The sequence below is a fragment of the Pelophylax lessonae genome (genome assembly GCF_965119305.1).
Source record: "Pelophylax lessonae genome assembly, chromosome: 1".
Lineage (NCBI taxonomy): Eukaryota > Metazoa > Chordata > Amphibia > Anura > Ranidae > Pelophylax > Pelophylax lessonae.
The window spans coordinates 293,799,532-293,825,495 of NC_138768.1; the positions used below are offsets into that span (position 1 = coordinate 293,799,532).

General features: G+C 40.3%; 1 protein-coding gene across 1 annotated transcript in view; it reads right to left on the reverse strand.

The window, feature by feature from the left end:
* Positions 1-25,964, reverse strand: part of MYO18B (myosin XVIIIB) — an 842,989-nt gene that overhangs the window by 10,098 nt on the left and 806,927 nt on the right. Inside the window, exons 42-43 of the mRNA XM_082258232.1 lie at positions 22,268-22,432; positions 689-1,854 (exon numbers count right to left, since the gene is read on the reverse strand). Of these exons, the coding sequence (XP_082114358.1) occupies positions 689-1,854; positions 22,268-22,432 (1,331 nt within the window). The remainder of the gene's footprint in view (positions 1-688; positions 1,855-22,267; positions 22,433-25,964) is intronic.

Consider the following 25,964-nt stretch of genomic DNA (forward strand, 5'->3'; position numbering starts at 1 on the left):
TTACATAGTAGGTGAGGTTGAATAAAGACAATAGTCCATCCAGTTCAACCTGTGTAGGTGTGTGTGGCTGTAATCATCTCACATAGCCCTTAATGTTCTGATCCTTGAGATGTAAGTCTAAGAGTCTTTTGAAAGCCACCATACTACCCGCAGAAACCACCTCTTGTGGTAGAGAATTCCACAATCTTGTAGCCCTAACAGTAAAGAACCCCCCTCGTTGCCTGAGGTTAAAACACTTCTCCTCTAATCGCATTGTATGCCCTCGAGTCCTCATGCAATCCCTTCGAATGAACAGCTTTTTTTCTAAGCTGAGATCCCCATTAAGATATTTATAAATTGCTATCATGTCCCCCCTCAGACGTCTCTTCTCCAGGGAGAATAAATCGAATAGATTCCTAGGCAAAGACATCAACCTCTTGAAATAATCAAGGAGAAATGACTGGCTTATTGTTCAGGGTGAAAGCACCATTGTGGCCTAGCAGGACTGCTTTCTTCAGCTTCTTCAACCCAGCTTCAATATGTACATAAAATACAACAGAAACCATGTAACTCCTGGACAAATCAAACTGGATTACATGATACTATGATTAAAACTATGCATAATAAATTTAACACGTTGAACTACCTTGGCATTGTTCAACATTGAAGACAGAGCTTAAAAAGTGTTTTTTTTTTTTTTTACATTTACCTTGTTCTTCATCATTTTTGCGAAGATATTTCATCATTATGCTATTCACATCATCTTCTTTGCCTTCTGCCTCAGGTCTTTTATTTTCTTGTAGTATTTCTGATGTAACTAGCTTCCCAGAAATACCTTCTCCTTCTAGTCTTTGAGCACGTGGCCGACTTTTGATACTATCCGCACTCTTGCAAGAAAAAACAGATCCAGACGAGGATGAGGAATCAGACAGATTTCCTAAATCCTCACCAATGCTAGAGCTTTTCTTTAAAGCACTTTTTAATACACCTGTGGAAAGACTTGGTTCATTTGTAGGTAGATCTACAAAATGGACACTGAGTGGTCGCTGACCTTCTCTTCTATCCCTAGAATATCTAGACAAGCTTAACGTTGATTGTGATTTTTTCAGAGCAGGCAGGATGTCATCACTGTCATCAGGCAATTTTCTCTCATACTTAAGACTGGGTACTTTCCAGTTTGATACATTTTCTTCATTTTCATCATCTGCCAGTTGTGAAAATCTCTTGTTTTGGAACACAAGAGGCTGGTTTCCAAAATCATTTTCTGCAGCCTCCTCCACTGGTGCTTCAAGACATTTCCTCCAAGGCCTTATCTTTAAAGAAGGAGCACTCTCTTTCCCTACAACTGGAGGTTGTTGAAGAGATTCGTAAGAGCCAAATCTTGCCATACGTTTAACTGCAGGTGATAGAGTGGGGTCAGACTTTTCAGAAGGTAGGCATCTAAGGCTTGCTGAACGAGTTAATCCTTGACTTGATACAGGTTTGTCATCTGCAAGTTTCCCTAAAGCAACTGAGAAATCTTCCTCCTCATCATCATTTAGGCGTGTACATCTTCGGAGAGAGGAAGCACCAGTTGTACGGTAAATAGGCAGCGATGATGTTTCTTCTATAACTAGGGAAGTCTGATCTTTTTCAGCTGCCCTTTTCTTTCTCACTTCTTCTAAAAACTCAGAAAGAGCAGATGAAGAACGTGAAAATGTATCTTCTGCTGGAGATGAGCGTCTTCTTCCAAGTGTCGGTGTTATGTTCCCTTTGTTGGCCACCAATGTAGTTGTTATATTTTCATTTTCAGAAGATAAGTTTCCATGTACTTTTAACCCTGAACTTAGAGATGAACCTGGTCGGCTGGCATTCTCATTGTTCACATCGCTGTGCCTGGAAAACATAAAAAGAGTATTTTTCTTTAGCAGTATTACTATATATTGTTTGCAGTCTTTATCTTCAAGGTACAGAAATGTTCTTTAGGAGGATTTATGGGTTTTTTTTTGGAAAAAATGGCATATTCAAAAAAAAAACTGTTTTCGAGACAAAACAAGTTAGGTAAGTCTAATATGCATACATTTATGCAAAGGAACATTCATGTTCAATTGCTCTCAGTTGCCTTATGATATAGAATATAAAAAGTAACAACTGACACTTTGAAGAATAAAGGGCATACAAATGTCATTACCACATAAAAAAAAAAACAGGTTACAAACCTGATTACAAAATAAGTAGTATCCACTCAATGTATCCACAAGTATTTTGTCAAGGTGCATAAAATAATAACACTTCTAAGTACTGTTACCATGATGATGAAATAAACCATATAAGATGTACGCCATGTAAATGGATACAATATTCCCATGCCACAGAGGGTGCTGTTTATGCATAGCTAATACAAAGCTAAGGATTTATTTATATACATATATATAGGGGTGTGGGGATGCGGACCAGAGCCAGAGAGTGACACCAGGCCCAGACTGACCCTGGGCGCTGCGGTTCCTCCTTCCCTTTTGGGATCTCTAATATCCTCTCATCTCCAATCGATGTGTGGGAAGGGTGGGGGAGGAGGGAGTGAGGCAGAGACATACAGGGTGCCTGCGGTCCGACCACCCTACACACCCCCACAATCACAACTCTCCATAGTTGCAGGAATTTCTCTCTACGTCGGCTGCACTCATTACGGACCCTACTATAGCTGCCGCCTCCTTGGCTCTGACGTTATACAGGCTGGGAGGAAGACCCGGGGAGGAGGAGGGACACCTGCCCACTGTTGAGGTCTGTGGTAATAGGGGTCTTACAGAGTAGGAGGACATGGTGAAATCGGGAAAGGAGGGGGGGCATGGCCAGGAGTGATTTTAGGGAGGGGGTGGGGGTTAGAGGATATGTGCTAGAGGGTGCTTTGTTTTGGGTTAGAGAGGACTTGTGCTAGGAGGAGGGCAGATTTGAAGTTTGAACAGCCCGACCCCCTTAAATCAAAGATCCCAACCCAGCTCCATCCATTCCCCCATCCAAGCTCCATCCTTCCCCCCTGATCCCATCCCAGGCCCCATCCATTCCCCAATCCCATCCCAGTTCCATCCATTCCCCCATCCCATCCCAGCTCCATCCATTCCACCAATCCCATTGTGGCTCCATCCCTTCTCTGATCCAATCCCAGCTTCGTCCATTCCCCTGATCCCATCCCGGCTCCATCCATCACCCCGATCCTATCCCAGCTCTATCCATTTTTCCAATCCTGCCCCGGCTCCATCCTTCCAACCCGATCCCATCCCGGCTCCTTCCACCACCCCGATTGCATCCCAGCTCAATCTACCACCCGATCCCATCCCAGCTCCATCTACAACCCCGATCCCATCCTGCCTTTAACCATCCTACGATCCCATCCTGGCTCCATCCTTCCCCCTGATCCCATCCCGGTTCCATCCATTCCCCTGATCCCATCCCAGCTCCATCCATTACCCCAATCTCATCTCGGCTCAATCCATTACCCCGATTCCATCCTGGCTCCATCTATTCCCCTAATCCCATCGTGGCTCCATACATTGCCCTGATATCATCCTGGCTCCATCCATTACCCGATCCCATCCTGGCTCCATCTATTCCCCTGATCCCATCCTGGCTCGATTCAATACCCTGGTATCATCCCGGCTCCATCCATTACCCCGATCCTATTCCGGCTTTATAAATTTCCCTGATCCTATCCAAGCTTCATCCTTCCCCACTGATCCCATCCCCGATCCATCCTTTCCCCTAATCCCATCATGGCAACATCCACCACTCTGATCCTATGCCGGCTCCATCCATCCCCTAATCCCATCTGGGCTTCATTCATTCCCTGATCACATCCTGGCTCTACCCACCACCCCGATCCCATACCGGTTCCATCCACCACCCTGATCCCATCCCAGCACCCTTGATCACCCCAATCCCATACCAGCTCCATCCACTGTGGTAGGTTGGAGGGGAGCAGCGCTGATGCACTAGCCTGTTCAGTGCCCAGGGAAGGGGGGGTGACACAATGTTTTACTGCACCAGGTGATACCAACTCTAGTGACGCCACTGGCGCCGGAGGTGACTCTACCTTGTTGGCCAGCTGTGCTGGTTAGAGAAAGCCTGAGAAGGAAAGGGGACTTCCGGCCATGAGAAACTGTGTCTCCATCCAGGCAGGTAGGTGGATCCTGGCATCTTAGGTAATGGCAACTGAGTGATCCCTGTTTGTTTACTACCCTAGCCTGTTTATTTACTACCCTAGCCTGTCCATTTACTACCCTAGCCTGTCCATATACTACCCTAGCCTGTCCATATGCTACCCTGGCCTATCTATTTACTATTCTAGTCTGTCTATTTACTACCCTAGCCTGTCCATATACTACCCTAGCCTGTCTATATACTACCCTAGCCTGTCTATATACTATGATAGTCTGTTTTTATACTACCCTGGCCTGTCCATATACTATGTAAATGGGAAAGCTGCGCTACAACAATTGATATACTGTGAATTAAATGACACAGAAAAAAGGTTAGACTACAGTCCAAACACATAGCACAGATTTAACATGTATAATGGTTTAGGACAGTCCAAAGAAAGAGGATTCCAAGGTGCAGATGCAAGGATGGTAAATCCGCCACCAAAAGGTCACTCCAAAAAGCCACGGTGAAGCATGCTGAGGGTGTACGCTTACCAGAAGGAGAAGGGTAAGGGCCTTGTAAAGTCTCAAGATGACCAGCTACAGGGGTACACCTCTCCTAACCAGGTCCTATTAGGTCCAGGGATCCTCCACATCGAACCAATGCAAACCACCAGCCTCCTCATCCAACTCAGTGGATAGCTTGAATGTGTAGTTTTCAGAATGTTTTTTTTTTTTTCCCCTTTTTCTTCTTTTGGATAGCCAACTGTCTGGATCAGATGAATGCAGGACACTTGCCTGCTGTCCTGCATTCATCTGATCCAGACAGTTGGCTATCCAAAAGAAAAAAAAGGGGAAAAAAAAAAAAACATTCTGAAAACTACACATTCAAGCTATCCACTGAGTTGGATGAGGAGGCTGGTGGTTTGCATTGGTTCGATGTGGAGGATCCCTGGACCTAATGGGACCTGGTTAGGAGAGGTGTACCCCTGTAGCTGGTCATCTTGAGACTTTACAAGGCCCTTAACCCTTCTCCTTCTGGTAAGCGTACACCCTCAGCATGCTTCACCGTGGCTTTTTGGAGTGACCTTTTGGTGGCGGATTTACCATCCTTGCATCTGCACCTTGGAATCCTCTTTCTTTGGACTGTCCTAAACCATTATAAATGTTAAATCTGTGCTATGTGTTTGGACTGTAGTCTAACCTTTTTTCTGTGTCATTTAATTCACAGTATATCAATTGTTGTAGCGCAGCTTTCCCATTTACATACCTATTTATAGTGATTCCCACTACAGCTGCAGCTTTTTGTCTTATTTAGCTTAGCGCAGTTATTTACATTTTACTGTCCATATACTACCCTGGCATGTCTATTTACTATCCTAGTCTGTCCATATACTACCCTAGCCTGTCCATATACTACCCTAGCCTAGCACAATCAAGCGGGCCGGAAAAATGAGGTTTTGCCTAGGATGTAAAAAATCCTTGCACCAGTCCTGCTTCTCATGGGAGAAGGTTAAATGAGAGGGTACATGCAGGTCTTTTCACATAAATGCCGGATGTGCATCTGGATCCAGTATCTGGTGAATTTGCCTAAAGAGCACTTGTGGGTTATTTTTAAGACAATTTTACAAAAACTGAAGCATAGAAAAATAGCTTGCTTGTAATAGCAAATAATAAAAAAAAAAAGCGACCAGCATCTATTGCATCTGCAGTCCAAAATCTTAGGACCCTGGAAACTGAACATGACTGTTTAAACATGGCCAAAACGCTGTTGGAGGTAGTTTCTGCCCAGCTGCGTCTTTGTGACCTATACTATTCTTCTGCCCTCATGTTCACAGACAATTTTGCACTACATCAATACAAATTTAGCGATAAATGCAGAAAGCCATTGGCTCGCTCTTTACACCCACTACCGACTTCTACTTTAATTTCCGTTCTTCAGGGATCAAACGGAAAGACGATAACCTCACCGTCTTCAATTATGAAGATGTTTAGTGACTTTTACCAATCTCTCTATAATGTATCCACTCAACTGTCCGTAAATTCCACTACGACTAGAGAAGCTAATCAGGCTTCTTACGTAGCAGATACCCCACTACCGACCTTGGATGTAGATACAATTGGCAAACTGGAAAATCCACTTAGTGAGGAAGAGTTTGCTAAGGACATTGTTAATACTCCAGCAGATAAAAGGCTTTACACCTAAATTCTTCAAACTTTTTGCTCCTCTCCTTACTTTTCCTGCTCTTCCCTTCCAATTTTTTTTTTTTTTTTTCGTTTCTCTGTGTTTAGCAAGTATGACAAAACGTGTGAGATATCCTGCAATCACTTTTAGGTAATGATATATGGCTTGTCTTGTGATGTGTGGCTGCATACAACTTAATTGTGTTCCCACAATGTGAATCAAATAATGAGAGTTTGTGTTGTTGCGATTCTAGGACAATATCCCCCCGGACAATATCCCCTCGGACAATATCCCCTGGACAATATCCCCCCGGACAATATCCCCTCTGGACAACATCCCCCCGGACAATATCCTCCCTGGACAACATCCCCCCAGACAATATCCTCCCTGGACAATATCCCCCTAGACAATACCCCCCTCTAACCCTAACCCTCTAACCCTAACCCTATGACCAGGGGGATTTTTTCCGGGGGGATATTGTCCCGGGGGATATTGCCTGGGGGATGTTGTCCCGGGGGATATTGCCTGGGGGATGTTGTCCCGGGGGGATATTATCCGGGGGGATGTTGTCCCGGGGAGGGATTATGTCCAGGGGGATGTTTTCCGGGGGGATATAGTCCGGGGAATATTGCCCGGGGGATAATGTCTGGGGGGATATTGTCCGGGGGGATATTGTCCGGGGGGATATTGTCCTGATACGGTTGTTGCGCCTCATTATGTTGCACTCTCATTATGTGTTTAGCGGGTGTAATACAAACAATGTGCACATAGATGTGATCCCCAAAGCAAAAGCAGAATATATGACTATTTAAATCTTAACTATAATTTTTTGATTCAACTAAATACTTCTGTAAGTACTTCTTATACATTAATTAGGGAATGTATACCCTTGACTTACGAAGGATATATATATTGTACCTCAAACATCGGTAAATGTTTTTTATAAACTTGCACATTTATGTTTACTATAAATGTGAATTTTGTCTTATATAATTGAAAACTTCAATAAAATAAGATTGTCAACAAACAATAAAAAATGTGCTTTTTTTCCTAACTTGACCTGGGAAAAATAAATAGGATTTTTTTTTCCCAGTTGCTTACAGTAATCATATTACGTTTTTTTTTGTTGTTGTAAACTCATTTTTTATTAAATAGCTCCTCTACATTCTTTATTCTAGCTATCATAAGTCTATCCTATTGTTTTTCCGTATAAATTCCTCTGAATTGGATGTTATATTGGGAAAAAATGAATTATAATGGTTCAGCTTGGACCAAGTCTATATGTATGTGGGATCTTCCTAGAAGCTGGAAATCACTGCAGTAAGCACTGGTTCCCTGAATACAGGAGGTCACCCACTTGGCATGGGAACCATTAATTTTCTCAATTAATGCAAAGTGTTCTGTGATTGGATGAGGTATGGATCATGAATTCACCCCCCCCCCCACTCCAGCTCATCCATTCAGAAACACTTTGTATTAATTGTGATAATGCAAAATGTTACCTAATAAGGCTTGTGCCGAGCGAGTGACCTCCTGTGTTCACAATGTATAGCAATGCAGGGAAACCTTCCTTTGGGAACAGGACCCAGAGGCTAGTGGAGATCACTGTAGTAGCGGTGCCTACTACAGTAATTTCCAGCTTTCAGGGGGATCTCACAGATATGACACATTAATACTGACATTGGTCCAAGCTGTAACTATGTAAAAATTGCCATACCTAAACTGCAGCTTTAAATTAGGTCTTCTGTACTGACAAAGTGGAATGAATGATGGAGAATATTTGTATTGTTGTTCCTTACTCACCTATACCTCAGAAGCAATTCATGTATTTCTATAAAAATACAATTACAGATTTTTGACACTGAATTCAATGCAGCGTATTATCTTTGGCTCTCGCAATGGACTTGGCTCTGCCTTTACTTGGGGAGGTTTGATCCAATTTATCATTTTGTGTTTTATGTCAGATTACAACAGATGCAGACACCAATAAGATGATTGCTATGTTTCTTTCTGCTGTTTTCCATTGTACAGTTTATGACATAGCTTGGAGGCATCCAAACAGCCATAATCTTTACCTTAAATTAAATGTGACGGAGCTATAAACCAAGCTGTGTACAATATTACTAGCACAATCAGTGTCTTCTTCTAGGAACTAAAAGCTTTTTGTAGATGTTATATGCAATTCATTGTTGCTATCAGTGATCAGATCTTCTGTTAACCAGGCTACTAGTTGATATGTTGGCAAAAGATTTTACAATGCCAAATGCTATCATTCATCTTCATTATAGGGTGTTTACAGCCATATTGGATGTAGTTTAGCTGATCATAGAAGTAGTGACTTTCTTTTTATAGACCACATTATAATGTATTACCTAGATTCAAGACTGCAGGGGACTCTATTAGCTGTCATTACTTGTAATGAGAATATATCTCCAGCCTCAGAAGCTGCAAACAGCTAGAGCAGAAGAAAGAGTCCTTCCCGTTGACTTACACCCCAGACTTAAGCATAGTACACACAATGAGATTATCAGGCGAATGCTTGTCCATTTTTTTTTTTTTTTACATGCTAGTCTTTATTTCTAAAAGGAATAGGTTACTAATGTATCAAAAATTTTGTATGAAAGCGATGTAATGTATTTGTATTGTATTTTCAGGTGAAAACTGTACTGGTTAAACGAAAATCAAACGATCTGGTATCGTATGAGAAAAATGTTTGTTTGTCCCTTCTGAAAATTTCGGACGAAAGCTGTGTACTAACAATCAAATTATCATACATACATCGAAATCAGTATTTTTTGTACCATATTATGATCGTCTGTATGGGGCTTAAGTCTAAATTGGTGTTGACATTTTCCATGCTGCATAATAAACCATGATAATAAGTTGTGTTATTTATAGACCATTAAGGTGTTGACTGTTACTTTTGAAATTTTGGAATCCTCCCAGTGAAAGGTCCAGAGGGAAGATTATACATGAATCACCACTGTTACTCAAATCTTGTTAGAGGTTTACAGATCAGTAAAATGTGTTTTCAGCAAAATGTTTTAAATCTGCCTTCAAAAGGTGTTAGAAATGCATGCAGAAAGCGGATTTGATGCTTCCTATCCAGATCTGTTGAGCAAACTGTTTGAAATCTTCAGAGAAAAGTTTAGTATGGCCAACACATACTGTATTTTCACCAAATGTCCTGCTTGAGCCCCTATCTTTGTGTGCAGCTTAGCTTGAATAAGATGTAACAATTATGTTAATGCATTAGATCACTGTGGACCAAGAGAAATAATTTAGATACATTATCTACCCTTATCATCAATAATATTTCAAATTAATAACAAGCTACATTGAAAATTGAATACTGTTCGAATATTTTCCACCTTGTGGGGACTGAAAAGGCTGTAAGAAGTATTTGTCTTAATTAATCTCCAGCTATTTTCTGCTAGGGCTGCATATGCAATAAAAAACTATTTACAATCTGCAAGCAAAATCAGGCCGGTTTGTGACAATCAGCCAAGAAGGGCATGCTGGAAACCAAAGGCAGACATTTTCATGAGAAAGGAAAATTTGCCAGCTGGATTTTTGTATGAAGGAGAGATACAGCTTAAGCTGATTAATGAACATTACAAAAAATGTTTCCTTCCATGTCGATTTTTCAAGAAAGCTAAACGTAATCTGGCTTACCCTTACCATGCACAACAATAACACATATCTGGCTGGGCATAAAGGCATTTTTGAACTAGATCCTTTTTCTAATACAAATACATCTATCAGAAATGGTCCAGAGCAATGAATGTGTTCAATGTTTGAAGATTGTGATAATGGTTTTAAAAATGACGAAGCTCCGTTAAATCTTTGGCTGATGCCTGCCTTGGAACAGTTCTTGATGGGCTACTACTGAGACTGTCTATTGCCAAATATTGCTTTGTGGAATTTTTAGTGGTACATATTTTATGGTTTGAAGACCTATCTTTTGGTTTACCTTCAGTGATATGATATCAAAGTTATACAGTATTTATTTATGACTTTTTATCAAAACTATGTACTCATGAGGCCAAGTTGATGTACGATATAAATGAAAAACAAAGGTATCCTGTAAATGCAAAGTGCACATTTATTAGTTCACTTTTTAATTATGAGCTAAAGTGAATCTGTAACCAAAAACTTCCCGATAACCACTTGCGGACCATTGCAGTGCATTGCAGACGGCGGCCCACACAGACAAAATGACCTACTGATACATCACTGCCTGTTTCTTGGTTTAGGACACGTGCATGTGTGCCCCCACCCACCGACACCTGCTGTGATTGTACACAGTGAGAGTCTGTCAGCAGGTCCCAGCCATTGATTCATGGCTGGGAGCTGCTCATCGACTGTATACAATCACATACCAAAGCCCTGTGTTGACAATCAACACAGGGTTCTATACAGGGGGAATGATTTCTCTGTTTCTTATCCCTGCAAAGCATGGGATAGGAAACAAAATGTTCTTTAGTAAAAATAAGCATAATATATACACAAAACACATTGTTAGGCACACATTAAACCCAAGATGTCACCCCTTTCCCAGCCAGTGTCATTACTACAATGGGAGTGTATAGTATTAGCACTGATTACTGTATTAGTGTTAGGGTCCTTTCACACGAGCGATCCGATCAGATCCGCCTGTCAGTTTTTTAGGCAGATCTGATCGGATCCTGCATGCATCCCCATGGGGCAGCGGATGTCAGCGGAGACATGTCCGCTGACACCCGCTGCCATCTGCATTCGATCCTATCCGTGAAATCCGGACAGATCGAAACCCTATTTTCCATCCGTCCAGGGGATTGGTTAGGATGGGATCGGATGAGAGCGGACAGGCGGTCCACTCTCATCCGATTCCCCCATAGAGATGCATGGGGCTCTGACACCTATCTCTCCGCACACAGAGCGGAGAGGGAGCTGTCACCTGCCTGCTCAGTGGGGATCTGTGTATCAATCCCCCGCTGAGCAGCACGGATCTGCCTACGGACGCGGACTGTGTGAAAGAAGCCTTACTGGTGATGCCAGTGGCAGTTAGTCAGTTCCCACTCAGTCTCAGTTAGTGTCAGATTTTCTGACGCAAGTCACTGATCACCGCCATTAGTAGTAAAAAAAAAAAAAAAATAATAAAAATTCCAGTAAATATATTGTAGACGCTAAAACATTTGTGCATCCAATCAATATACACCTATTGCTTTTTTGTTTTTTGTTTTTTTACTAAAGAAGTGACAGAATACATTTTGTACTAAATTTATGAAGACATTTATTTTTTTCCCTTTTTTTATTGGATGTGTTTTATAGCAGAAAGTAAAAAATATATTTTTTTTCTTTTCTTTCTTTTTTCATTTATATAATAATAAAAAATGATAAATAAAATAAATAAAGTAATAATAAAAAATAACAAATCCAGTGTTGATCAAATGCCACCAAAAGAAAGCTCTATGTGTGTAAAAAAAATATATACATTTTGTTTATGTACAGCATTGCATGACGATGCAATTGAAATTTAAAAGACTGCAGTGCTGAATGGCAAAAAATGGTCTGGTCATGAAGAGGTAAAGCCTTCCTGAGCCTAGATGGATGTAAGTTATCCTTGACCAGAGTAGTACATAACCTCACCATTGATGCTTCTTTTATGTAAATACATAACCTCTATTTGCTGAATTCTTTTTAGCGCTATTTACATGGTGCTGCTTCCACTTCCTAATGAAGTTAGCACCTACCCTTTCCTACACACTTACAAGGTCCTGGAAGCCAGGAGGCAAACAACAGTGCTATTGCTACTGCTGGAAAGCTAGAGTTTAGCTTTAATGATTTCTATAAAAACACATAACTCAACTAAAGGGTAAGTTGTTATGTTTGCCCCAAGTTCCACTTTAACAAGTACAAATACCTATTTATGTGACCATCATAGCTAAGCGTTTCTGCATCGCTTCACCTGAACTGTTTCATTGAAGAGCCTTGATGGAAATAACTGTTTCATTTAGTTTCTATATTCTGTGAACATAACAGTCTCCCCTATGTATGTGAGATGGGGTAAGGATTATTTAGGAGCTTACAGAGGACATGAGGCTGCATTTGTCATGCTGGTTCTGAGTGGAAATAACTTGTGAAGTTTCAGCTTAGATACTTTTCTGCTCAGGGCATCATTAGGCATTTGTCAACAAAGACTTAAAGTCTGTTCGGGGAAATTGCATTTCAAGCCTCACATATCATTCTACCTGAGAAATAACTCATGCTTTTTTTCTTGATTTCTTGTTGAAGGATATATATTTATGATGATTTCCCAGCAATAAAAATGAAAGCCATCCATGATTACATGCAGCGTTTTGTACACCTTTCATTGATTTTTAGATGTGCAATATGTATTCAAGGGAAGCAATACATATACTAACCAAGGGCAATGCACGAAGGGACCACTAAATGAATTCTCTGCCAGTATGTTAAAGTAGAATTTAATGGTTAGTAAAGAAACAACATGAGGGGAGTAGGAAGATAATGAGCTTATCCTGGCCTGTATGTACTTCCATCATCAGTGCTTCCTGCTCCCAAGATTGCTATTACAAGTTATTATACCAGTGCTTCTGTAAGTAAAAAAAGATAACTATGTATTTTATGTAGAAAAGTTCTATTTTGTAGGCTGACACTAAAGCTGGAGAGTGGAAAATCAGGCTCACTTCTGTACATAAACCAATCAGTTTCCAGGTTTTATTGCTAAAGCTTAATTGAACATGATGATGTTAGAAGTTGAATGGCTACCATGCACCAGATTCTGAGTACACCAGCTTTAGTAAATCTACCCCATAGTTTTTATAGGTTCACTTCATCCAAAATGGTCATTTTAGTTTTGGGGAGGTGTGAGTATATTGGATCACTTTCTGACTTCCTAAAAATCACAAGGATTATCTTGGTTATGTCTCTACATTCAAGTTTCCAGGCCCACACAGCTGCTGTTCCTGATCTTTATCCAACACTAAGCCTAGAAATAGAATAGGCATAACTTGATGTATCTTTCATGGGCATAGCAGTGAAATTGTTAAATTTAGCTTTCCTGTTTTAAATAAATAAGGCTAGAATTTTTATGATTGTACACGCCTTTCTTTGTGAGGTAGTTTTTAATAGATAGCTGTAATCCACCTGGAAATTGGGCTTTGCATCTTAATGCTGAACCCCAGGTATAGTTTTTATGACATAGTTGCATTGGTCCAGCTTGAACTAGAGTAAGTATGCATATTCCATGCCATACCTGTGAGATTGCACAGAATCACTGTAGTAATTGCAGCTACTATAGTGATCACTGTGGTCTTTCATGTGCAGTGCCGAGCAGCTGCCCATTAGCAGTGTAACAACAGAGGGTCACTCACTTTGCACTGAACCGCATCTGTATCTATCTACTAGGTACAGAAATTGCACTTAGTGGCATTAAGCCTAACTTAAGCCAATTTATTTATTCAAATGCTGAACATTTTTTGTCATGTTTAAAAATATTATCTGTGAACCCAATGGAACACTGCCCATCACTTCCTGTCCTTGGAACACCTATATAAAGAATGGGCGAGCGGTTGACACTAGAAGAGGAAGGCTTGGGCAGTAGTTAGAAGGATATCTATAGTTCCAACTGTCCATCAAAAATGTGTGTTTTAATCTATGTCCTAAACAACAAGTATTTTAAAAGGAAGATTTCAGTCATGTATAAAAGTATGTAATAAGTAGAAATTTCCCAGAGAAGACACACAGGCAGACAAAAAGTCTAACAAAAGCTCCAACCCTCTCTTGCTCTATCCAAAACATGCCAAGCATTTTACTGTTGTTGGGATATTACTGACTAACACCAATTGGAGTACATTCCATATTTATTATTTTTTTAATTTTCTGGTTTGCTTTAACTGGCATAAGACCTAATGTTTTTTTTTAAATCTGCATTGTTTTTATGGCTGATGTCTGGATGCTCAAATTAGTGATGCTGCATACCAGAAATAAGTTGGTCATTAAGACTTCCACACACAGCCAATGGATCCTAATGGTCTTCGCCACTTTTCACTGGCAAATATCTTTGGCATTTGACCAAATGCAGCATGCCCTTTTCCACTGAAGCTAAACAAAAGCAAGTCAAAAGTAAGCCAGAAGCATACCAAAATCAGGAGCACTGGGTCTTTAGCAGAGCCAAGGATGGCATAGATGAAATTTGCCTGCAGGAACTCCCAGCATGGAGCCTCAGATATGAACTATGGACAGCTCAATGAGTAGGGCTAATACGGCACAATACCAGTATGGTAGGCAGAAACATATTCAGCAGACAGGACAGGCCTTTTATCTGCTGAGGTTACGACACAGAAGCAAAGCACAAGAAAAAAAGGGAAGATTATAATCAAAATAGGCCCAAACATCAGCAAAGGTCAAGCTAGTACAGAGCCAAATCAGTAACCAAAAGGTAGAGTTAAAGCTGGTCTCCAGCTTTTAGTGAAGCTGAAAAAGTTTGCTTGAGGCTAGGTTTCCACTAGTGCGGCTACGAAGTCGTGCTACTTCTAGCACGACTTCGTAGCAAAAGTAAACCGCGGCTTCAGTTAGACTTGTCCCTCATATATAGAGGGAAGTCGCGCTCAAAAGTAGTACACGATTTACTTTTGAGGTCGCGGCAACTGAAGCCGCGGCAGTGGAAACGTGCCCCATTGAAAACAATGGGTTTTGACTTGCTGTGCGACTTGACATGTGTCAAGTCGCACCGCAAGTCGCACTAGTGGAAACCGAGCCTGAACCAGCTTGATCCAAACAAAATATTTAAACTTCCCTAAAAGTTGGAGATTAGCAAAAAGACAAGCCAAGTTCAGGTATATTAGAGACATTGAATATGTGTTCCCAGAGCAGAACACAAGTCAGAGGGATAATTATGATGATAAATGTTGCCCGGTTTCCAGGCTCTCCCTCTTGCTTCCATACTCCATACTTGACCCATAACAAACACAAAGAGAAACATTTAAGATTTTTTGATGACTTTTATCTTCTGAACACCATCAATGGTTCAGTGTGTTGAGGCAGGCGTTCAGTATAATAGCCAGGCAACTAGCATTTTCTCTCATGACGTGTTTACTTTAATGATCATTGCATCTTTTTAGAAAATATAGTCACTAAACAATATCTAAGCCTCGTGCAATTTAAAAAAAAATGTCAGCACTATATATTACATTTATTTTCTGTTTATTTAGGGAGTTAGACCATAGAGAACCATGTGACAGCAAAGAAAAAATTGATTTGTGGCAGCAAACATTTTAAAGCCAGTCTTGGTTGTATTCGTTTAAATAATGCAACATTGTCTGCCTCTACTAGACATTTGATCGTGAAATATGTTAACATATTGTTGAACAGCTTTGACAGATTACTAACTAAAGTAAAAGGCCTTCATAGCCTGCTATCTCTGTGGATGGCCTAAATAAGTATACATATAGAAAACAAGCTCCTGTGTCCCTGTCTGATGTCTCTGGTGACATCCAATCATATATTTTAGTGCAAAACCAGAATTATGTTCAGCTTTCCTTTTTCTTATGTATTCATAGGTTCTGCAGTGAACATAGTAGTACAATACAAACAATCTAAAATGAAAATAAAGATATTAATCTTGTAATTAAGGCTCCAAGTTTGACTCATAATAAATCGACTTAAAGCGGAGTTCCGGGCACAAAAACAACCTTTTTTTTTTGTGCCCATCCACTTGGTCTCCTTCACCTGAAAAGGAATTGGATAGTTAGGCATTTTTTTTTCACTCATCTTGTAATTGTAGATTGAAAATACTCACCTATTCTCTACTTCCTCCCTCTGTGCCGCGGCTCCGACGTCACTTCCTGTCTTGCGATGATTCCATCGCTCCCAGGAATCAATGCGACGGCACCGGCCCCGCTTGTCACTTCCGGGGCGACGCCGCATTCCCTGCTAAACAGCTTCTGGGCATGCCCAGAAGCTGTGGAGGAATGCGGCGCCGCACCGGAAGTGACGAGAGGGGCCGGTACAGGCGCATTCTGGGAGAAGAAGACGCGGAAGAGGACACAGAAGAGGATCGCGCTGGCTTCAGCTGCCCACAACAGAGATGGCAACGCTGGAGAAGAAATTTTAAAAGTGAGTATTTCTTCTTGTAGGTAAGTGCGGACCTGGACAGATCAGAGGTTAGCCATTGTGGAATGTACTAGCCCTGACTTTCCCGGGGGTATGTTCACTGAAAAAAAGTTTTCGTGCCTGGAACTCCGCTTTAATAACTTCAATTTACAATAAATCGACTTATTAACACCAATTTACATGGGTTTCAAGTGGACTGTTCACATGTATCCTTACAAGTGGTGAAATATTACAAAAATGATGAATGAAAACCCTTCCTGATACCAGGATTTTCAACAATGAAGAAGAATGAAATGTGTTTTAAAAGTGAAAATTGGCTAATATAAAGATATCATGAAATTGGCTCTGTGTAGAAAATTCTGCAGCAGTCAGGAATATACAAGGATGGTATTAAAAAGCAATCTGTCCTAAATAAGTGAGTGTCATATTCTATACCTTTCTTGCTACAGACATGGCACTTTCTTTGGCAGTATTTTCTAGAAATTGGAGACTGAGCCAGGTGTTGTTGCTTTACAAACCTTCACTTGTCTTTAGATTTAAGTGAGAATGAGAAGCCAAAGTAGAGAAAAATAAGATACCTAACTACCTTCATTGTAGATCTCTGCGTAAGTGTGATGTTGGCTTTCTGTATCTCACACAAAGTATAAAACATACCCATCTATTAAAATAACCAAAATACAAGGTTTCTACCACTGCAGAGGTCGTGCAACCAATAATTGTGAAAAGCCAATCTGGCTTTTCTGAAGGACCTCTGAAGACGTCAACGTTATGACAAATTGCGTGCAAGGTGGAACGCACACTGTCTACGTCAGGGGAGCCGAGTGGAATGCACAACGGTATTCACCGTTCTCCACTCGTGGGCTCCTTCCTGCTGGCGTTTTTTATTGTTTTTACCACCCGTGTATTCTGAAAGTTAAATAAAAGCTCTTAAAATGATATCACACTATCTGGAGCCTTCTTTTTACTCTATAACCGGGCCAAACCTAAGGATGGAGATAAACTAGGAGGTGACAGTCCGGAGGACTGGGGCTCTACACCCCTCAGCGGAACCAACCCTGCTCCAGGTGGCCAAACAAGCGGTAACCGGTCTTAATACTATACTGTATATAAGACCCATTCATTCTGGTGAGTGTGTTTTCTTACTACCCTCTACGGTGGAAACAAGTATTATCACCTGACCGTTTGGAAGCTGAGTACAGAGTACCTGCACTTTATTTGCACCCAAAAAATACCTACCTAATTTGCACTTCAAGTCACCCATGAACTTTATTTATAAGGATTTTTATGAACTTCTTTAAATATTTATTGAACACTTACCACTGTAAATTTGCACTTCTAGTCACCCATGAACTTTGCCTTTTGATCTTTATGAGGATTTTCATATGATTTTTTTCTGGATCATTACAATTATGCACTGATATGCAATTCAGCTTTATTGTTGTATTTATATCATCTCCTACTGAGCACCTTGTCTTCATTAATTATCTAACACCTTATCAAGCACTATAGAGGTATCCAAAAAAATAGCAATTACTATTTATCGCATATTTGCTGCATCTAATGCAACTCTTCAGGTGTACCCATCTTATATGACAACTCTGTATCTATTTATTTATTTATTTTTGCCTCACTGTTAGCACACCCAGAACCATAGAACTATTCACTTTATTTATATATATATATGCACTACTAGATCTTACGGATAATCTACAAATACAGCAACTTAGGCCTCCTGTTCCAATTGTTATCCATCTCTTTGGTTTAATATTTTGCACTGGTTAAGCACTTAACCTAGCCTTATTTATTCACAGCAAGCGCTATAGGTAGCCCTTCTACTTGTGGCTATATACAATACACCTTTACCCTTTCTATAGCAGCTGCATTTGATAGATATTTAGTTTTAGAAACGTTCTCTTAAATACCATTTGAACCACTGGCACAGGGGATATACTTTCAAGTATATATACCCTTCATAAAGTAAAAGAAGTAATTTTTTTTAAATCGTAAAACTAATTAAGAAGTTCTAGTATTAATAGGTCCTGGGGCTCACTGCAATTGCAAAAATATTCCCTTTATTGCAGTATCACAAACCCAGCACGATTTTCTAGTATTAAGCTTAGGCATGGGACTTCTACGTATGCAGTGTACACCTTGAAATATATCTGCCAAGACTGTGTACGGCTTCTGTGAAGAATTAAGCAATCAGCTGGCTCAATCTATGTAATAAATTAGCTTGGCAAAAGAGCCTGACAATGTCCTCCTTAGTGACCCAGAGAACTCAGAATCTCATGCTTCCTAAAATGTATGCTGAATGGGCTCCCTGTTTCTGCAAAGCCTGCAAAAGGACCCGAGGATTCATGGCATCAAGGAGAGGGATCATTACTGGTTGGCAACACTTCTTGAGCCATGTTACAAGGGTAAAGTTGCAGAGCTCATCCTGCCTTTGCAGAGGGAGCAGAGGATGAAACATCTTGAGGACGCCTTGAAGAAAAATATGTGTAACACCTTTCCAGACACTGAGAGGTTGCCATTACCTGACAAATTGTGTTTCTGAGGCTTCATTCAGTCAAAAGGAGGAGGAGAAGGCGACCGGCAGACCGATGCCTTTAAACAATTCTTTAGTTCTCAGCGCCCAGGGTTTAAGCAACTATCGGCAGTGTCTGCATCATATGGTGCAGGATTATTCAGGGGCAAGAGCAGACTTGGAGACCTTTGCAACTGAGCATCCAATAGGTTACTGGATCTTGAGGATAGACCACTGGCCAGAACGTGCTCAATATACAATCAAGCTACTGGCCTGTCCTGCTTTCAGCATGCTTTCTGAACAGTCATTCAGTGCTGCTGGAGGTTCTGTCACGGATAAAAGAGTGTGTCTGTCCACAGACTCCATTGACCTGCTGACATTGCTGACTGCTCAAAATGAATCAGTCCTGGATCAACAGCAGCTATCAAGCCCCTGATGCTGATGTAACTGATTGAATTTGCTAGGGATCTGGGATCCCTTGAAGACTGCCTATGCTGCCTATCCTGTCCAGGGTTTATCGGGAAGAGGTCCTTCAATTGTCCCCATCAATCAAAGCTAATTCTGGCTTAGCTCGGGTCTTCGGCCAGCCAGCGGACGTGTCTGCTGGCCGCTCGGGTCTCCCGGTGAGATGGCAGAGCCCCTGTGAGAAGCGGAAGGTGGCGGGAGGGGGGATGTAATAACAGGCAAGCGGCTCCTTAGTCACATCCATTGTTATTACACTGCAGCTGCAGGCATCATGCCGGTACAACCACTTGAAGTCAAATCACGTACAAGTACGTGATTTGGCAGCAAGTGGGTAATGTGGATTGTATGTTTCTTGCTAAAGAACATTCTTTTTTTTAACAATTTGTTATGGGTAGAGTGCCAATATAATGGTTAGACAGTTTGGTTGAGAGCACAAGCAAATTTGCCAGTTGCCATTCCCAGCATGCCTGAAATGTAACTGCTTTTTAAAACCATTAAATTGATGGTTTTGGTTCCGATTGATTTTGGTTTTCATTTGTGGATTTTTGGCCGTTTGGATTTCATGGCAAAGAATCTATATTGCATTGTTAATATTTTAGTTATATTGGCACAATGGTATTTTTTCTTTTGTCATTATAGGTCTAGGATTTTAGGTTAGGTTTATAGCTACATTCAGGTTAAAGTGAACTTGTACCCAGACTATGCACATAAGATATTCATATATTATAAAAAAGCAGTCAAAACACTTTCGAACGAGCCCTGATTCACCTCTGTAGCTTTAGGCGCTGTGGAAAAAATAATCATCAAAGTTCACAACAAAAACACTGAAATCATTCTCTCCATTTATTATGCATGGAAATAGAAACATAGTCTTAAATGTAAACAAACACCAGTTACTTAGAAACTTACTGGAACCACTATAGAGTATATGTCGTTATCTTTAAGAATAAATGCCTTCATAGTACAGGAATGACTTGTTTTAATGCTTGTTTACTGTTTGCTATGAATATGTGCATGTTTTAATATCTATACAGCATAAGTAAACTTTAAGGTAAAGGTCTGTTTGTATTATTTTCTTGTCCTTCAAAGACTCGGCACCAAAACTTGAGCCTAAAGAACATCTAACATTTAGGGCTCATTAACATTGTTGCAGAGGTCTGTACTGCATGCAAAAAGGCCATGTTTTGGGGCCCAAGTGGTATACAGTAGGTGATCTGTACATGTGTTTCGTAGGTTTAAAAAAAAAACTGTTTCAAACATTACTAACCTATGTATAAGATGACATAATTACATTTATTATCTGACTTCAATCATTTATTTAGACCCAATTGAGTGGTTAAGGGCTGCCAGACTCCTGTTCAAAGATTTTCCTTTACTTCCTGCACCAGTGACACCCTCCTACAATCTGACATAATGGAAGCCATTGGGAAAAGAAGTTAGGGCTTTAATCCAGAATGGAAAGTGACAGAGGTTCTAATCATTTTCACTCTATGTTCTTGCTCTTTATGTGTCCATTGGATAGATTCCATTTCCCTTTATCCCCTTGTGTCAGCTGGGATTTCAACAGCTATTAACACCCCAACAGAGAATCAAACCTTTACCCCATTTTATCCAAAATTAAAAAAAATTGCCTTATTCTAAATCTGGCAATGCCATACAGAAAAGTGATCACGAGCATACTTCTAGCTGCAAGACTCACGATTGCTAGACGCTGGAGAGGGAACCTAGTCCCTAATATCTCTGAGACAATATCTATAGTCCAATCTATTAACTCTTATGAAAAACTCCTGTCGATCAGATCTGGATCCTCCACTGCATTCACCAACACCTGGAAAGACTGGTCGATGTGGTATCCCACAGCTAACGCTAATTTTATATTCTGATGATACTGTAATGTACTGTTCTCATCATTTAGAGGCTACTTTGCTTTATACTTGATACACATCCGTATGTACCATTTCCGCAGTTGTGGATTTTTGTATGTTAAAACTCTTTTCTTTCAATAAAAACTAATTAAACAAAAAAAAAATTGCCTTTATTTCGCCATATCTTATCCTACCAATAATATACCTGTATTATCTTAAGTAAAAACCAATACATTATTGAATGCCTACATGGCAACAGGATTATTCCATATAGGCTTTAAATTGATATACATGGTTATTGGGTTAACATTTGAATAGATGCATCCATAGTCTCTGCAATGATGACTCAGTGGGCTCAGAAACCCTTTAATGTATTTGTTCTTCTTCAAAATTCATATGGCTCAGCACAAAAGAATTAATTGAGAACAGGATAAGGCAGTCCATGTAACCAGTAAATGGCAAAAGCGGTGGAAGCTATTTCTGGCCTGTTATTAGGAAGATTGTGTGCTGCATAGTTCTCTCTAGGACCAGCACTTTATTTCTCACCAAGATTGACAGTTTTTCTTTACTGGGACTACCAATGGCTGGCCTTTAATTCTAACTTATGACAACCAGGAATGGGGTTTTAAAGTAAAAACATTACTGGAAATTCTTAGCCACAAAAGTGTGGACAACAAAATTCCCAGTACAGACAGGACAAGTCTTACATTACCCACTACAGCAACAGGGTATTTGTGTCCCACAAATTGTTTTATCAATATTTACTTCTAGGGAAAACTGGGATGTATATTCACCATTTTTGGTATTGGGAATTGTATATTTAACTAGACACCAGGACTAGCTTTGCAATATTTCTATAATTGGCAATATTATACCTTGTTTACCATTTTACAATTCCAGTGAGACATCTACTACTAATATTTTTCCACGATCATTTAAGTACACTTTACATTTAGTAATAATATATAAATCAGTATAGTATAGAATAAAAAATCAGTAATAGTATTTAATACTCCCTTACCGTAAACTGTAAACGCTCAAAGTATCAGGTGTTGACTGCCTTGAAAAGCGTCCACACTTGCTGCCTCCAGAAGGTGATGCCCAGCTGGCTGATGATCCTACCCAGGATCGAACACTCTCTGTCTCCCCCATACTTGTTAGTGAGCTTATGGTTGACTGGTTATCTCTAGAAACAAAGAGAAGCCAAGACATGAACACTTATTATGTAATTTTAAACAGCTACCCATGAGTGATGGCAACCTCCCCCAATGCAGGCAAATTAGATGGATGGATAGTAAAACTATATGTAGGATGGAGAAGTACAATATGCTCTTGAGTTTTAAATAAAGACTGCAAATTATGTTGGTGAATCCAGTTAACCTAAGTTAATTACCATGCCTACAATGTTCGTAAACAAGCACGTTTATTCCTAGTAGTGCTTTAAAACATTATTACACCACACAGATATGTAATATATTTGTAAATCTGTTCCACTGTTATTGTGATATATGTACTTCTGCCAAAACGCATAGCCAAATAGGTGACACGCTGCAGTTTTAGGGTTTAGCTCTACAGCTTTTTTGCACCTGCCTAATTACTGGAGCCAAATAATGTTGGTGAGTTATTGTCCAATTACCAGACTGGCATTAGAGTGGTGTAAGCTGTACAATGAAATATTGTTGTAACCTGTATAGTTATGCAGTGTGAGTGAATCACAAGACTGGCTGGACGAATCTGTAAATGCTTTGGAGGGTAAAACCGTTTCTCTGGAGATCCACTTAAATAGTGATGATCTATGAAAGGAGATATCACTATATATATATATTGATATGCATGGTTATTTTTTCTTAAGTATGTACTTTGCATTGTTTGTGTCTCCATTGTGAATGTTATTTCTGATCAACTGAAAGATTTTCTAATTTGGTCTAAAGTTGCTTTGTTTCACTGTTATCACGTTCCTAAATAATTCATGGCTTTAAAGGCTTTTTTGCATTTCAAATGTGGCAAAGACTACAAGCAAACACATCTAGAACAAGTTGCAATATAGCTACCTAGTTACATAAGAAGTCAAACTGTATTTATTTTTGTTTTTTGCAAAAGGAATAATATATACTGAGGTATATCCATTATATAGTAGAATTATAATAGACAAAAGATATGTGCTGCCTATTGAAGATAGAGTGAGCAAGTCACAAGTTACACTAAAAGAGATAATAACTTCTAACGATACACAGCCTAAACATATAGACCAACATCCTTGGTATCGAGAGGCATCATGGCTAGGTCAGAAGGTTGTTATGGCATAGGAGTTACTAATAAAGCCTGTATGTATAGAAAGATTGGGTAAATGGCAATAAAAGAAGGATAAGTGGCCATTCAGAAAGAAACCTGTTAATGCTACTGCCTGTATGTACAGTATGATGCGGGTGTGCATTCTGCATATGTCTGGAATGTGCAAAAAATTGACTAGTTTCATCCCTAAAAACAAAAATTCCTTCCGCCCAGACCGAGAGGTGGCTGACCTCATGTCATCTCTAGCCAAGAAAGGTAGCGTATACCAACAGCATTACCCTTCTGGCTCCCCTTCTCGGGGAAAATTCATAAATGTACCTTGCCTGAAAAATGATGGCAGTTGAGTATTGAACAAGGCTATTCCCCACAAAATACACTGTTTTTTTTTCTAGCCAAAAAAACATACAGTAGTTAAGGGGTATTCATCCCGTTATAAGGAAAGAAAAAATATTGCAGTAGCGGTGATAAGCTGCCTCCTTGGTGTGTTATTTTCTGTGGGTTCTCCTGGATACATAAAAAAATTATTTATGTACAGAAATGATGTTGAAAACTCCTAACTGAAAAAATAGCTTTTTGTATACAACTTAAGTGATGGTGAATGGAAAAAGAGTTCAGCAAATATATGTACTATTTTTAATCTGATTATTATCATTTAATAATGCTGGATTAAATGTTTTAAATGTTTACGTTTTGGTGTAAATTGAGAATCATTTGTCTAGTAACGTAAAGGTCCTACTTGACAATATGGGGAGTTTTACTAAAACTGGTGCACATAGAATCTGGGAAAAAAGAGTGATGCTAGACACCCTACTCCTGCGCTTAGAACCAGGTCCTCAGGCTGTCTTGGTCTTGGAACCCACACTTGGCATCTCATATGGCTAAGCCTTGCTGCCCTCTACGACCGGGGGGGTCGAAACACTGCAAAAACAAACACAAAGAAAGGGCGCACCAGCCTAGCGCATTATCCTCAGCGGGCTTTTTAATAACAGAAATCAACTACATGCATAGTAAATCAGTACATCAATTCCAAAAAGCAGCATCACATGGAAAAGTCCAATGTCTCATGTAGACAGAGGGCTCTGAGGAAGAGGCACGGCCTCGAAACGCGTCAGCCCTCCGTCTACATGAGACATTGGACTTTTCCATGTGATGCTGCTTTTTGGAATTGATGTGCTGATTTACTACGCATGTTTGTGAGTAGTTGATTTTAACTTCTGTTATAAAAAGCTTACTGAGGATAATGCGCTAGGCTGGTGCACCCTTTTTTGTGTTTGTTTTTGCACATAGAATCTGGTGCAGCAGTGCATAGTAACCAATCGGTTTCTAGGTTTTATTGTCAAAGCTTAATTGAACAAGCTTAAGTTAGAAGCTGATTGGTTTTTACCATATTCTGTGTGCACCAGCTTTAGTAATTCTCCTCCAATAGGTCTTTAACCACTTGCCGACCGCCCCACGCAGATTTACTGCGGCAGGGTGGCTCGACTGCGCACAACCACGTAGATCTATGTGATTATGTGCACGTGGTCTCGGGGGTGCGCGTGCGCCGCTTGAGCCGCGCTCCCGCTGTGATTAGACACAGCGGGTGCCAGACCAAGGGAGGAGCAGGCTCGATCTCCGCTGACCTCCCACGATCTTCAGGGAAACAAGGAAGGTGGCTCTCCTGTCAGACAGGCACAATGAGATTGTGTGTCTCAGCTAAGCTGAAACACAGATCTCTGTGTGCCTGTCACAGAGCCTCCCCTCCCAGTTAGTAAGCACTATTTAGGAGCACACTTAACCTCTTGATCACCCCCAGTATTAACCCCTTCCCTGCCAGTGTCATTTATACAGTAACAGTGTATATTATTTAGCACTGATCACTGTATTGGTGTCACTGGTCCCCAAAAAGTGTTAGTGTCAGATCTGTCCACCGCAATGTCGGAGTCCCGCTAAAAATTGCTTATCATTATTACATATTGGTACTATGAAGTCTGCTTGAAAAGTTTTTTTTTTTCTTTATTAAATGTTACCAATGGCCGTTCCTAGCTTCACATGTATTTTTTATTAACAATAGCTTACTTATTTAGTCTTGAAAATGGAGGGCCCTTTTACACTGATGCCATTTTGATGCAATTTTGATGTGCTTTTGTGCAGCGTTAAGGGTCCTTTCACACTAATGTGCTTTTGATGCATTCCCATGGACTTGCAATAAAAGGTGCCTTTTTGGTGTGCTTTTGAAAAACTGCACCACAGACGCAGCCTGCAGGACTTTTCAAAGTGCAGTGCACATGCAGTGTATACAGTTACATTGGATTTCATAGGGAATAGTTTTCATGCGCTTTTGTCGCCCTGAAAAAGCGCACCAGTGTGAAAGGGTCAAAGACTTATGCTTCAATGCCAAGTTTGAGTTTTATGGATTTCAAGCAGGATTCTACACAACCTCACAA